Source organism: Rhodnius prolixus, unplaced genomic scaffold (assembly GCF_049639745.1).
Source record: "Rhodnius prolixus isolate KJV_2025 unplaced genomic scaffold, Rpr scaffold_5, whole genome shotgun sequence".
Lineage (NCBI taxonomy): Eukaryota > Metazoa > Arthropoda > Insecta > Hemiptera > Reduviidae > Rhodnius > Rhodnius prolixus.
The window spans coordinates 28,707,274-28,723,479 of record NW_027411624.1 but is presented as its reverse complement, the minus strand read 5'-3'; the positions used below and the strand labels follow the sequence as shown (position 1 = coordinate 28,723,479).

Below are 16,206 nucleotides of genomic sequence, written 5' to 3'. Positions count from 1 at the left end.
CATAGAACGAAGGAACTTTTTGCCCTTCTTTGACGTCCTCCAACCACATCCGACACTCTGTTCCTCTCCTTGCATCAACATCGTCGACATAAGTTCGGTGAAGAATGGGTAAGAATTTGATAAAATTAGAAATCTTGCTCCAGGAACAAAAAAAAAAAAAAAATTAAAACTAATGCAAACACAGTTAGATGAACACTGGACTAGACGAACAGGACGCACTGTAATACATTGTAAGACTAGCAGAGAGCTGAACTGTGAGGGCTGCACTGTGTAGGAAATTTGGGTAGGTGTCTTCGTGGCCTTTTGTTCGCTGTCCTCTAGGGGTGCCCTTTTTTTTCACCCACCTTACTGCTTTCATCCCTACCACGTTGGTAAAGTAGGAAATAAAGGGCTTTTGCCCTCTCCATCATTTTCTATTAAACAAACCTTCAGAACCTGTATACGCGTACGCCTACGTTCACAAATAAATTTGGATTATACAGATTGAAACAGGTGAGTTCTAAAAAAACAATTTAACCTTTTCATAATTTACAAAAATAATTTAGACCGGAAATAATGAGATGAAAAAACCTGACTGTTTTTCATTAAAATTCAATTAATTTAAATTAGTTTTCTTTTCTTTTTTAAAGTTGTGATGTACTCGTAATATATCCAAGACCTTGAAATGCTAATTCCTGGATAAAAACTGGTCCTGATTCTAATTTTAATAATGGCAACAGAAGAAGTTCCTAGAGCAAATTCACTTCAGACTTATACGAACGCATAAAATGATTAAATTGCTTAAAAAGTTTTGAAAAAAAAAATATAGTTTCAGGCATAATAATCAGGGTAATTTCAGTAATAATCATAATATTCAGTGTGATAACGTTATTTATTTGTTGTGCCCAACGAGTGTCAGAACCTTGATCCATTTTTGGGGATGGTGCCTGGATTGAAAGTAACACACATCAGAGAAATGTATAGGTAGAGAGTTGCGTTCGAAATTCGGGGGGACTTACCGGGGTTAGAGAACTCGAACTTTTAGTAGGAGAGATTTAAGCCTTAACCAAGTGTTATGGGATTTACCCTAAACTCTGTATTCTAGATAGTTACATTAATTAACGCAGATTTAATCTCATTAACTATTAAAATTTACTGAATTAAAATTACCTTCTTCATGTTATAAAAATAATAAGAGTTTTTATTTCTACTATTCTATAAAGGGAACCTTTAATTTAAAAAATAATCTCCATTTATCGATCTCTGTTTTATGATTTCCACATCTTTTTTTTGGGGGGGGAAAGCCCCAATGATTTTCTGTAAGTAAATTATTTAAATCTGAATTTTATATTTTCAAGAACCCTCACACTAGACTTAAAAGAACAGAACTGAACAGACGCTATCGACTACTTAAAAGACTCTTTGACGATAGATCAAAACTCTCTCTGGACAACAAAAGACTAATTTATACATCTATTTTAAAACCCATCTGGGCGTATGGAATAGAGCTGTGGGGTTCAACCAAACGCTCCAATCTACAAAGGATTCAATCTCTACAATCTAAAATACTTCGAACTATTGTACACGCTCCTTTTTATGTCTCCAACTTAACTATACACACTGACCTTAACATTCCTTTTGTCACCCAAGTTGCTGAAAACACGATACAGAAAACTCCACTTCAGTCTGCAATCTCATATTAATCCTCTAGCTCAAAAATCTTTCTTCTAGAACTCTTCCTGACAACCCGACAAGACGCCTTAAGAGACAGTGTGGCCTCGTGATCTCCTCTCAAGTGAAGAGAGCGCGACTAATAGCCTATTTTGGAGTGTTACCGCAGGGTAACTTCTCCACTCGTATTCTTCTGTTATTTGTTGTTACTGTTATCATTGTTACTTATAGCGCACCAACGCGCTGATTGGAGCAAAAATAAACGTAAAAAAAAAAAATATATTTTCAAGAATATTTATTTTTAAAATTTTTGGAGCAGCAGAATCAATCGATTGTAAGCTTTCATTTAAAATCGCGTGAATCGATTAATAAGATCGAGTTTAAAGTGAAACAATTTTAATAACAAGAATCTCCAAATTAAGAATCTGTACGATTACAATAGAAAAGTAAGGGAAGGTAAAAATAATAAAACAAGAGACATCTCGTTGTTCTTATTTTTTGTGAATTATAGAAATGTATAGTAGAGACGAAACCCTGGTACCAGACTGTCTGGCAAAGTGGCGAATATCCTATGGCTACCGTTATGTATGTACAACTAGCCAACCACTAAGGAAGTTTTTGTCCTCAAGTTACTTTATAATAAAGGTGGTCCGTTAGCTGTGTAGGCTCTCATCATCAAAGGGGGCCAGAACAGAAATGGTTAGTGGTAGAAGAGAAGGATGGTGGTGGATAGCTTACAAACCACGTGTTGCACACCACGTGCTTACACAGTGGCTTCTATATTTTTAGCCAATTGTGTTGGCTGGAATGCACGTGCAGATTTTATTGATTGTAAATTCAGTTGGAATGAGGTTATATTACTTTAACCTGTCAATAAATAATTTTTTTTTTTTAATCATCTGCCCTTAGTAAAGGCGAATTTCCATTGTAGAGGCAGTACTACAATTCTGCAGTTGGCCTACGTTCTCTAAGCAAGAAAAGTACACATTATTAATTTTTAAAGTGCACTCAGTTGACATCTAAACATTCTTTGCAAACCATTAGTCTGAGAAAATTAAATTTAGAGTTGTTCAAACTACCGGGGGATGATGTTTACGATATTGAAGGAGTTTTCAAAGAATCATCAAAAAGGAGACAGAGTTGACGATCTACAGCACTACAAGATGAATTGTAATAGCTACTACGCTGCACAATGCGGTCTCATTATCAATTTCAAAATGTTTCAGATAAGGTAAATCAGTTCAAATTTTGTAGAAAATCGGTTGAACACAAGCGGCAACTTTAATGAATATTTTGTTTTGCTTTCCGTCACTTCCCTAGTAAAAATGCCATGTTTCAAGGAAGCTTTAATACGAAAATAGCATAAATTCAACTGTTTAATTTTCTTTTGACATAAATATTACTTTTTTTTTTCCCAGCATTCGGTGGAAGATTGAGGCTGTTTGGAGAATAACTTACGCTTCGAAATGGTGTCCATTTTTAGAAAATTTATCCGTCTCTCTAATCGTGTCATCAGAATCGAATTCGGATTTTTTTTTTATAAAAATAGTACTTGTTTAAAATATTTGCTAACATTTTCTCAAATATTTCAGAGAGTTCAGAAGTAAATGTTTAAAGTGCAATTTGTAACCTTTGACTTCCATATTTTAAGACAGCCTACTTTAAAATTGACTATTGGTCCATCTAAAAGAGTTTTCAATGAATTAAAACAACTTGATAACTAACACTGTTGTGCGCTCGTGAGCACGTTTTCTCGTAAAACAAAGGTAATTTCTCATACGAAGATAAAAGGAATCCTGGAAAATGATATACCGTTTAAAGTCCATTAGACAAGGAAACTTTTATAAAAAGTGCCAGCACCTAGGTCTGATAATGGTCACATAAGGGCCTAATGAGTTTCCTTAAAAATGTCGATTACTTTTATTTCTCCAGCATCTGGAGGAAGATCGAGACTGTTTGGAGAATAACTTACGCTTCGAAATGGTGTTCATTTTTAGAAAATTTATCTGTCTCTCTAATCGTGTCATCAGAATCGAATTCGGACTAAAACTTTTTGAGTAATAACATTTTTTTTTGGAAAAAAGTAATGATTTTAGAAAAAAAATTTAAAGTGACGTCACTCAAGAACAGTGGAAAATATGAAGTTGGCCAATACGTCATTGAACTCCACTTTAGATGTACTACGTACACAACAGTGGACCTATGGACATTACTTGGTTCACCCTGTATATATCTCCTTAACAAAAACTTACAGTTTAAAAAGTTAAGTATAAGGGTTGATTAAACGCCAAAAGGTACACAAATCAGCAAGTACCCAACATTTCATTCAAGCTTAGTTGATATAATTTAAGTAATTTTGCTGCATTAACTTTTCCTTCACATTTTTTAGAATTTATTAGATGTCACAGACCCTTATGCTGGCCAGTTCATTCATAATATTATTTGGTTATAATCATGATAAAATGTATATTATATCTTCGTTTTTAAATAGGTACTTTATTTTAACTCTATTCCAAATTATTCTTCTGATTTATCTTTAATATGCCCTTTATTCTGAAGTTGTCACATCTTATACATGCATGTTAAAGTAGAAAAAGACAAAGTTAGAGTCGGCTACTGTTTAAATTTGAATCACGGAGGATTTAAAACAATATTTCAGACTTGAATTCGTCTTACCGAAATATTCGTGAGCACAAATAACACACAGTTAATAACAAGTAGATTATTCAACAACAACTATTCATTTCTCAATTGTAATTTAATTTTACTTACAGTAAAATACTGGAATAATTAGCTGTCCTAAAAGTATGCAATACTTATTTATTTTATATTACATAACATATATATAACATTGTGAGAAGAACAGCTACATTGAGAGTGTGATTGAAGAAAACTATATTATTTGCGATAAAGCCAGATAATTATTACCTATTATTATAAACGTTTGACTACTACATAAAATAACAATTACTTTAATCGAAGAATAAACTTAAACAGACGATTTTTATTAAAAATAAAATAATCGAAATCATTGATGTATGTTGGTGTAAGCATTTTTTTAAAAAAGTTTTTAAATTTTGTAGCCTCGTAATTTTTTTTATTTTTTATAACGTTTTCTTTTTAACCTGTAATTAATGGTTTGATTATTATAGATTAATAGATATTAAAGTCAATCTACAGTGCTACTTGAACAAATATTTTGTAGATGAAAATGGCCAGCATAAGGGTCTGTGACATCTAATAAATTCTAAAAAATGTGAAGGAAAAGTTAATGCAGCAAAATTACTTAAATTATATCAACTAAGCTTGAATGAAATGTTGGGTACTTGCTGATTTGTGTACCTTTTGGCGTTTAATCAACCCTTATACTTAACTTTTTAAACTGTAAGTTTTTGTTAAGGAGATTTTTGTACCTTTTGGATAGATTTTCATTTTTGTCTATTTTGCTAAGTTACATATCTGCTTTACTGTTTTTTTTAAATTTGGAATAAGCAATTCTATCATTATAACCTGATAAGGTGTTAAGTAGGAACCGTAACTACCACTGGAGAGATCTTTTTAAAGAATGATTATAGTTGCAGTCCCCAAACCATCCTCAATAACAATTTTTTTGAGAAAGCCTTTTTATATAAAATAGGAAGGTATTTGTACGTAAAAAGCAAATTTAAACTGCGATTTCAGACCTTCCTTTTAAGAGAAGTAAGAAAAATAAACGGGCGATTACAGTACTTCTCCCTAAAAGGCAAAGAGGCAAAGATTTTGAATCGAACGACAATTCATTAATGTAAATAGGTTCACCCATTGATAATTTTAACGATTGCAGTACTTCCTCTTAGTAGGTGTAAGAGCATGATGGCACTTCACAGCCATATAGAGGAGCTTTAATCACTTCTTCGTGCTAAATTTTATCAAAATCGGACAAAGCGTTATAGAAATATTGGTAATAATAGTTTTAGAAACGGCCTTACTTTGGTGGGGCAAACTCCCCTCCATATGAGGCATAGCGACGAGACTTTTAAAGTGCAAATCTATACAAAATTTCGATTCGAATGACACTTCATTCATGAAAATCAGTTCACTTGTCGATAATTTGAAACGATTGCTATACTTCCCCTTAACTAGAGTAAGAGCAGATCGCCGCTTTAATGTTACGTAGGGGAGCCCTAACTCTATCATCCTACCAAATTTTATCAAAATCGGGCTAAGATTTACAGAGTAATTAGTAATAATAATTTTGAAGGGGGCCTTACATAAAGGGGGCTAACTCCTCTCCCATTCGGTGTACAGCGTCGAGACCCCCAAAAGGCACATCTACATAAAATTCCGAATCGAATGTCACCTCATTCATGAAAATCGGTTCTCGCGTTTAGGCGCTACGTAGTTTACAAAAAAGGTAACAACAACAACAACAACAACAAGAAGAAGAAGAAGAAGAACAACAACAACAATTTCTGAAAATGCCGTTTTTGCTCATTTTCGGCAACTTTTTTCTCAAAATCTATTAGGTCTGGAAGGTCGCAAAAAAATTACAGTTATAAAGGAGGGTTTGCCCTATATTTTAAAGAAAATTTGGGAATTTTATCTTTTATAGAAAAAGAGAAAAAAATTGTCAAAGTTGGGTGTTTTTCAACGTTACGCTTTTTCGTGCAGTTTTTGACGATCAACCCTTATAAAACTGTCCTACCGGACAGTTTTAATGAGCCGTCCACTGCACAACTCGATTAAAACAAAATGTGGTGAAATGCGATGAAATAATGTACTTTGTTTTTTTTTATAATTCCATTTAATAAATAATGTGTAATTCCGTTTAATAAATAATGTGTAATTCCGTTTAATAAATAATGTGTAATTCCGTTTAATAAATAATGTGTAATTCCGTTTATAATATAATCTCAAATAAGTATACCGTTATAATTCAGCGCCTGCTGCATGAGTTTGAGTTGGAATTATAGCAACGATTTACATTAAAGGACGGAGTTAATCAAAATGGCTTCTGAAATAAATTATTTATTATTCAATGGCCAAACAATTTTTTTGCCGTTTAATAGTGTTAATCTTTATTATTTGGGCAATTTATTATAAATACAAAAAAGCTATGACTGAACCAAGTGATTTGACACTTAAATTTAAAGATATTTCAAAAAATAGAGTTAATCGATTTGTGCATCGAACGGCTCGTGTAATACCATCATTCCTTTACATAGACCATTTCTATTTCTTTTTTACTGGCCTCTACAATTGAATTGTTCCGTGATTTTACAACCGATCACCTTTTTGTTTTTAGTAAAAATTCCAACTTTTAATTACAATTAAATTGGTCTAATATAACCACGAAAACTGCTGGAGATGGGAGATACGCAAGTCAGCGTTTCATGCCAAATGTTTGCATTATCGGATACCCACCTTAATGATACATCATTAATAACTTGATGACCGTCCATAAGTAGTAAGTAGGAGATGGACCTCACATACTCAAAACGAATATGGAGGCCAAACCTTTGCTAATCCGGAAGTAGCTCTTAGATTAGTGAATTCTTTATTGTTTAACATATTTATTTACGTTGTCTAATTAGTTGGTTGTCTTGTTTTGTATTGATGAAATAAATTAGGTGAACCAGGACAATAACAGTAAAGCAATGGGAGTATAGTGCGCAGCCGCGTTACAACAGAACAATGGCAATGAAGATATGTAGAATATGATGACGACATCCTACACACTTGTATTATTATCAGCTGACATAGGAGCGCTATAGTAAACAAAATAGCAAAATCAGCAAAGTATCACCGCCTCCTCAATTATTATTAGTTTCATCTTGACACTACTGACTACTAAAGAAGACATAAGCATTGTTTAAACATTTATCACAATGTCATGGGCACTTCATTTTACCAATATCTCGTGTCTTCACATGTATGCTTTCACAATGGAGAAGTTAATGTGTTGGAAGTGATAAACCTACATTTCTATTGTTAGCTGTAAAATCAAATAGGCCAGCTATTACTCTTCAAATAAAATATAGACACTTCAATGAAAATTAAAAAATCAAACTATGTCACAATGAGAATTTAATCTATGGAATAAAGTGGTCCTAATTTATTACAAAATACCGTAATTAAATATTCATTCAAAATGACCCGCCTTCCTGGCCAAAGAAACTAATCAAACGAGAACTTTAAAAAAAAAATCTATTTTATTAATTTACAATCTGTATATAAATGTATACTATAAGTAAATGAGAAAGAGGGCGATTGCTCGGCTGGTACAAGAATGGAGAGACTGCTGGGCGAATGACGACCAAGGGCGATGGACTGCAAGGTTGATTGTTGATCCGGTGATCTAGGCAGATAGGAAACATGGAGAGGTGGATTATTACCTCACACAATTCCTTACTGGCTACGGATATTTCGCAGGTTTCCTTAATAAAATCAGAAAAAGGCCGTCTGGGGCGTGCATTTACGGAGACACGGTCTCGGATAACGCCCTGCACACTTTTTTATGTAGTATGTACACATTGGGTACAGGAAAGAAGAAGATTGCGGGAAGTTACCGGTCCGATAACTCCGGACAGCATCGTCGGACGGATGCTGGAAGATGAGGAAGCTTGGGTGAGGGTCTCTTCCATGGTAAAGAGTATCCTAATAAGAAAAAGAAAGGATCTGGAATAATTGCAGGTGTAATTGAAGAGTATAAATAGAAAGAAAGCCAAGTTTACGAGGCGTCATCCCGAAGTAATGCTGTTTGGCGGTTCCGGGATGGACATTTTACGCCTGAAGGGGAGAGGGTTTTTAAGTGGGTCGAGCCACACACACCCGATAGATCGTCGGAAGGTGCCTTTGGCATTTTTCTCCCACGCAAAAGAAAAAATAAAATAAATGAGTAGTAAAGATATGCATGGTGCATGAAGAGCAGGAGGAGAGAAACTACCCAGGGGTAGCACTCTCTACAAGCGATCGAAACTATGATCTTCAGTTCTGTAGGAAGTTCCGGGGCCATTGGTGGATTCAGTCAGCGTGATGGTTTAGATTAAGAGTAGAGACGGAGAGACTGTTCAAATGGATTAGAACAATCAGAGAGAACAGTATGAAACTTGTGATAATATCGTCTAGCCAGGACGTTTGAGTTTGAAATGTCCTTTAGACAATCCGGTATTGTTCAGTTAAACACTACAGCTGTAGTAGTCCGAAAATCCACATGTGTTATTGAGTTCTATAGGCATTTCTGAAACGTCATTCAATTTGAAGTAGAGTCTTTAAAGAAGTTTCGCACGTTTTTTTTTTTTTTTGTTCACGTTTGTGCCGAAGATAGTGCACCAGATCTGTGCAAGGAAGAGGATTACTGTGGGAGAAGACAGGAGCTCCGCCGAAGAGGAAACGTGTGGCATTTCTGTGGATTCATTTTAATCCTGCACTTCTTCGTCCAGGATTATATTTTTATGTAATTATGTCTGTAATTTGTATAAAGCTGAAGAACGATGTGCTCTTGTAGCTGGTATGGTTGTGTCATCTGCATATGCACAGAGTAGTGTAGAAGGATCCACAGGTATGTCTGTAGGGGACGAAGCCAATTATAGTTCCTTGCTGCTCACGGTTGGAAAGAAATTGAGCTAAAGATCCTCAATGCCATACAAATTTGGTCGTATTTAACGATTTTGTTTCTCACAAAATCAGTTTCAAAAAAGTTTTATTACGTACATTAGTCTAAGAGATTCAAGTAAGCGTTTCCATAACAGAATTCTACCTGATTATCAAATTATATTAAATAATAATTATTATTATTTAAAAGTAGATAAGGCATTTAAATACAACTGATAATTTCAGGTGGTACTGGATAGAACATTACTATTCAATCTGTCTAAAGGAAATTGATTTTAAAGGAAACGATAAATATAAATTCATTTATCAACTTCAGTTTTTACAACACTTTAATAAGGAAATATAATATTTTAAGCAATTCGAAATGTGGGTTCCTCTGTTCCTTGAAAGTAAGGAGGACATCACTTCCAAGTTAATATAGTAATAATAATGAAATCAGACACAATAGTGAAGGCAAAAAAAGTAAAAGGAACAAAATGAAGCAGGATGTACTTAATTATGATGGTAGATCCTGTAAAAATTTATTGTTTCCTTATTTAAAGCGAAAGTTTTATAAATTTAAATATTTTTTTTCAACTACCTGAAAGTGGCCACAACGTTGGTAGTCGGCCAGCCCAAAACAAAAGAAGTATCCCTTGATTTGGTCACTTCGCTAACCTCTTCAATACCGGACAGGCACATCCAAATTTCGGATACACGTACTTTTTCTTTTAATTTGAAATTACCACCAGATCTTGCTTTTGCTATTAATAATAGATCGTTGAACAGAAACAGATGTCTTTCCTGGCTTTGCACGCCCTAAAACAGAAACAGAAGTAAATTTATTAATGCACAGTAGCTGATGAAGTAGGTTAAAATAGTTTTTTAAAAGAGCGGAACATGTATCACTTTATACATTTCTTGCCAAAATTAATATAATAATACTTGAAGTACTAACTAAGTGAAGTATTATAAAGAACAAGACATTAATAAAAAAAAAAAAAAATTTTTGCTAAGTATTCCCTTCATCTCTGTTGACATTATTTTTTTGGAAGCTTATCAGGTGGCAATGATGGCCGTCAAGACTAACCTGCACAACTATTTTCGTCCAGAGGAAAAGGAATCAATGATTATCCCGAAAAACGGGAAATTCTGAAGCGCTGTGGATAACATCAAGTTTTTAACCAATAGAATTTCCATCAGTTTTATTAAAATTTTCAACTAATTTTGTGTTTTCATCCATTTTCAATGATAAGTTCCCCCCCCCCCAAAAAAAGCAAAGTTTGTGTTGGTAATCTCTACTTATAAGTTTTTCTGATTGTGTCGCTGGCTGCGCTGATTACGTGATAAATTATTATTATTTTTTTTTTAAACTTAAACTGTTATAAAGTTAAAAGCAAAAGTTCTAAAATTTTTAAAGAATATTTTAGGTGACCAAAAGATGGAAAACCCAATCCAAACCCTTTCTATTATTTACGAAAGTCTAAAGATCACAATAACAATGTGTTGGAGAATTTAAGAGAATACTGTAACAATTAACAATCACAAGAAATTTTTTCAGGTAAAGTTTGTAAAGTAAACAATGGCGATTAACTAACAAGCAGGTAGGAAATATAATTCAATTCATAAGAAACAAAAAGACAAAACTTTAAAAGAAAAGAATTACGAATTTCAGACATAAAAGTTAGAAAGATAATATTGTACCATTAAAACTAATACATACAATATTTAGTTCAACTGAGTCATTTCAATTAAAAGAAATTATTAATAGTGAATGAAAACTTCTAAGAAAGAACTTCTTATTTTTTCAATAAAAATTAATGAAGCTATAAAAATAAGATCTATTGTACAATAAAATAAAGATGACGCCATTACTTTGTTTTAAATTTTCAATTTCACATAAACTATAATATTGTACCGTTTTTATATTATTTTTTTCAAGATTTACTTAATAAATAAGTAATTTCGATTAATTAATTGTAACTTTCGACTATATACGAGGGTCGTTTGAAAAGTCCGTGCAAAAATAAAAACTACTTAATTTTTTGGGGTAAACCTTTTTTATTTTTCAACATAGTCTCCTTTTAGGCTTATACACTTCGTCCAACGCTGCTCTAGTTTGTTGATCCCTTCCGAATAATAGGATTTGTCCAAGTCTGAAAAATAGCCATTCGTTTCTGCAATCACCTCCTCGTTTGAATAAAATCTTTTTCCCGCCAGCCATTTCTTCATATTGTGGAACAAATAGTAGTCCGAGGGAGCCAAGTCTGGAGAATAGGGGGGGATGTGAAACGAGTTGGAACCCTATTTCCATTAATTTTGCGACCACAACTGCTGAGGTGTGAGCTGGTGCGTTGTCGTGATGGAAAAGGACTTTTTTGTGGGCCAATCGTGGGCGTTTTTCTTGCAGCTCGGTTTTCAAACGGTCCAATAACGATGAATAATATGCACCTGTAATAGTTTTACCCTTTTCCAGATAGTCGATGAGGATTATTCCTTGCGAATCCCAAAAGACAGTCGCCATAATCTTTCCGGCCGAAGGAACGGTCTTCGCCTTTTTTGGCGCAGATTCCCCCTTGGTAACCCATTGTTTAGATTGTTCATTGGTCTCAGGAGTGTAGTGATGTATCCATGTTTCATCCACAGTGACGAAACGACGCTTAAAGTTCTGCGGATTCTTCTGGAACAGCTGCGAACCGTCCTTGCGACACTTCACACGATCTCGTTTTTGGTCAAGCGTGAGCAATCGCGGCACCCATCTTGCGGATAGCTTTGTCATGTCCAAATGTTGATGCAAAATATTATGTACCCGTTCATTCGAGATGCCCACAGCACTAGCAATCTCACGCACCTTCACTCTTCTGTCATCCATCACCATATCATGGATTTTATCAATGATTTCTGGAGTAGTAACCTCAACAGGGCGTCCAGAACGTTCAGCGTCAATTGTGCCCATATGGCCACTCCGAAAATTTTGAAACCACTTATAAACTGTTCTAATCGAAGGTGCAGAGTCACCATAATGTTTATCAAGCTTCTCTTTAGTCTCCTCAGGCGTTTTGCCTTTCATAAAGTAGTGTTTAATCAACACACGAAATTCTTTTTCGTCCATTTTTTGAAAATCACTCGACTTCCTCGATTCAAACGAATGCCAAACACAAAGAAATAGACCGATCTGGCTGAAACTTGGTGTGTGTTCTTCCAAGAGATGCTACTAACTAAACATAACCTCGATACGCGCCAGTAGTGCTATCTCTCTGACTTTGCACGGACTTTTCAAACGACCCTCGTAGCTAATGAACGCTGAACGAAGCTTTTAAAATGTTTCAACATCGAAGAAAAACGGAAATTTTATCGTAATAATTTGTATGTTCCTAGAAAACGTATTAACATCACTTCACTTCAAACGTTATACTTCCTTTTTGTGCTCACAATAGTAAAAAAAAAATATTGTTCTAGTGCTGAGGCAGGGACGCTAGAGACAAGTTCAGAGAGATTCCAGAGCGTCAATTTGTACACAAAACTTACAAGTGCTTTGAAACGGCAATACGTGGTACAACTTCACGACGTTTTAATAAAGGTAACAGAATCAAGCTTTTTTCATAACAAATTAGGCTTTAAACACTTTTTTTTTTGCCAATTTAGATAACAAATTGTGGCAGATATCTAATCAGAGAACCGTAACATGTTCTGAGATCATAGACAACGATCAATTTATCTTAATTAAAAATCTACTGGTAGTTCACAATTATAAAAAAAACATAGAGGTATGATATTAAGCATCGGTTTAATACCTTAAGGATGCATCTAGGCTGTCAGTGAAATTGTTAGGATACATTTTAATGCAATGGGTTGCTCTAATTTCATCACTTTTGTAACAAACAGGGTTAAGTGAATTACAAAGAAATGAAAGATTATATCAATTTTTTTTATTAGTTTTATCGCGAAGCTTTCGTCTTCATAGGATACTATGTCTTCTTCAGAGCTTTTACTTATTACTAATTATTAAAACTGTCCGGTATTAAAATTAGTTTTACATTATGTTTGCCTTCAAGATTGGCAATAAAAGAAATAATAGGCAATAATCTTTCTTCCCTTTAGATTATTGAATCAGTCACCAAAAAAAGATGAACAATATTCTACAAATGGATTACCTTAATTTTTAATGAGAAGCAAAATAAGTTCATAAAAATGTATTTTGTTTAAAAACAAAATAAATAATAAATCTTTTTTCTTTACGAAATAAGTAAAGAAAAAAAAATACACCTTAAAGTAATAATACGTTGGAACTAGAGAGTGGTCCATTATTGGATGGATAGCTGACTTGGCAGGCTCTACTTCAGAAAATAACATTTTATAAAGGAGAATCTAATTTAAATTTGAAAAACAGCGACTTCAAACAGGACACCAAACTTCTGAGAGTATATATTTTTTGTTTTTTAATCTTCTAACAAATTACAGGCAAACGTTAAATTAACATGGAAGTCTTGTATATAGGCGTTAAATTTCTGTAGCGAACAGGCACAAAAAGAAACACAGAGTCAAAGAAATAACTGGTTATGAACTACAGAACGGGGGAAAAGATCTTGCAATTAAAAAATAAAAGGAAAGAATTAAATGGAGCTGATCAAATTAAAAGGAAGTAATTAAACAATTAGCGCGGAATAAAGTGAATATTAAAAAAACTGTGGAAATTAAACCTCCTAAATCTATAACTATTTTTTGTAGTAAAGCAAAACTTCAATAAAACAATAAGTGAATTTGACTTTATTTTGTTACGTTTTTATTAATTACGTTACCAACAGGAAACAGCTAAACAGTAGTAATCTACATCCGTATAGCTAAATTATTTGCAATTAACTTTCTGCCCTGTTATGTAGGTAAATTGATATTTAACAATTAAGTATGGCATGAACTTCTTCCTATTTAATTAAATAGTAATTTAATAAATAATAAGAACTGGAAACAAATATAACTTTGAATTAGTTGAAATTGTTTCAAATATTAGCAGTATGGTGGGCATTCTAACTTATACAGTCGATGGATGATTTATAACAAAGTTAAGAGGAAAAAATCAATTTAAATTTAGTGGCCGCATTAACATTGACAGTGGCTTTAAACTTAGTAATCCTAAAGAAAAATCGTAAGGATTAGGATTATTGGAAATCCGATATCATGATTATTGGCACTCAGCTAATTCAAATTTTTCTAGATCTCAATGTGATATACTAAATAGTTACTTGCCTGAATAGAAAAAAACACGGCTTACAAACTTGGTTGATTTTATTTATAAATATAATTCATTTATTTATTTAGTAGGCAATGTAATATTCCAATCTTGAACTTTATTTAAAGGTTACAAATACAAAAACAGTTTACTGAAATAGGAGCCTCCAGCAAGTAGCTCAGCCTTGCGGCCAATTTCATTACTAGTAGGCCCAGTGCTGCTTAACGTTATTATAATCTAAACCAGCGTTTCCCAACCTTTTTTGGTTCGCGTACATCATTCTAAATTGTATCACTTCGTAAAAATGATTGTATTTCGTGAAATTTTTTATTCCCAGTGTGTTATTTTATTGTTATTATTATCTTTATTTGTATAGAGGTAACTGTTATAAAGTTCATGTTCACTTTATAAACTTTGTAAAGTGTAAGTTCTTAGTTTTAAAACTTTTTTTAAATAATTAAAAATTGCGCACATATTTTTCTCTTCAAAATTATTAAATTAATTTACAAAGTTCTTCTTTAGGATTATTATATTTGTGCCCAAATCTTCTAAATTAATTTCTTTTAAGCATTCAACTACCTGTAAGTACCAATAATGTTGCTTGAATAGAGCATACTGTCAGTCTCTTTAAGCAGAATTTTACATAGTTAATTATATTTTCTCGTACATCTTGAGACAGACTAACCTTATAACTTGCACAACTATACTGTATAATATAATTAATTATAATAATTTTTATGAATTATAGGAAAAAACGTTTCTATGATACTTTTATGTTTAATTTTTTTATGTCCGCCATTATTGATTATTTTTCGTGTACCACCAACCAGCAACTCGCGAACACCAGTGGTACGCGTACCACAGGTTTGGAAACGCTGATCTAAACTAAACTAAAAGAAGATTTAGTTGAGAATGGTTATGGTAATTTCTTGTATTGTTTTCAGTTCTTGAGAAAAGAAAAGTTAGCTGCAAGTTGACCTAAGTAATGACCCAGAGTAACTAGGTTTGGATAGGGTTTAATGCAGTTCTCCCTACCATCCTTACCTTCTTTACCTTTAAACATGTTATATGTTATAAAACGTAAAGAGTGTATGTTTGTAGGTCGTGATCTTTCTATGAAGATTACAAATAATGAGTTAAAAACAAAAACAAAGTAATTCCTTCCCCTACACCAACGACGGCGGCGCGACGGCACAGTCTCCAAACAAGCATCTCTCACGCAAACTCCCGCCCGCCTGATGTAACTCTCCTCCACACTACAGGGGCCTTCATCATCATCATGTCCTCTTATTCTTTCTACACTTGTTCTCCACTATAACTCTTCATCCACAATAATCTAACTGCTTGTCCTTGAATCTTATTATTCTTACTTTTTTTTTTTTTTTCTAAAACTTTTATTTTCAATATTATATAAACATCAATAAAATACGTACATACAGAATAAACTTGTTTTCATCATATTTACTAAATAAATAAATAAAAAAACCTAATTGCAATTTTAAAAATCCGGTTTCTATGATTTCACGTTTCTATAGTTTTAATCATGAATTTCTAGATTTATGATGATGATTATTATTTACACATATTTTTTAAACAACGATTTGTTTATTAAAAAAGACTTACAAATATAAATAAATTTGTAGTTTTGCTCAGAGTTCATTTTCAAGTTACAAAGTGCTACTTAACCATAGACTGATTTATTACTGTCACGAAGTCACCAGTCTGGAGGCTACAATTCCACCTTAACCATAATGGAA

At 33.2% G+C, this 16,206-nt stretch overlaps 1 protein-coding gene across 4 annotated transcripts in view; it reads right to left on the bottom strand.

The window, feature by feature from the left end:
* Positions 1-16,206, bottom strand: part of LOC141458643 (rho GTPase-activating protein 20-like) — a 626,814-nt gene that overhangs the window by 9,915 nt on the left and 600,693 nt on the right. For all 4 annotated transcript variants that reach the window (XM_074136906.1, XM_074136909.1, XM_074136907.1 and 1 more), the window contains one exon: positions 9,824-10,041. In XM_074136906.1, the coding sequence (XP_073993007.1) occupies positions 9,824-10,041 (218 nt within the window). The remainder of the gene's footprint in view (positions 1-9,823; positions 10,042-16,206) is intronic.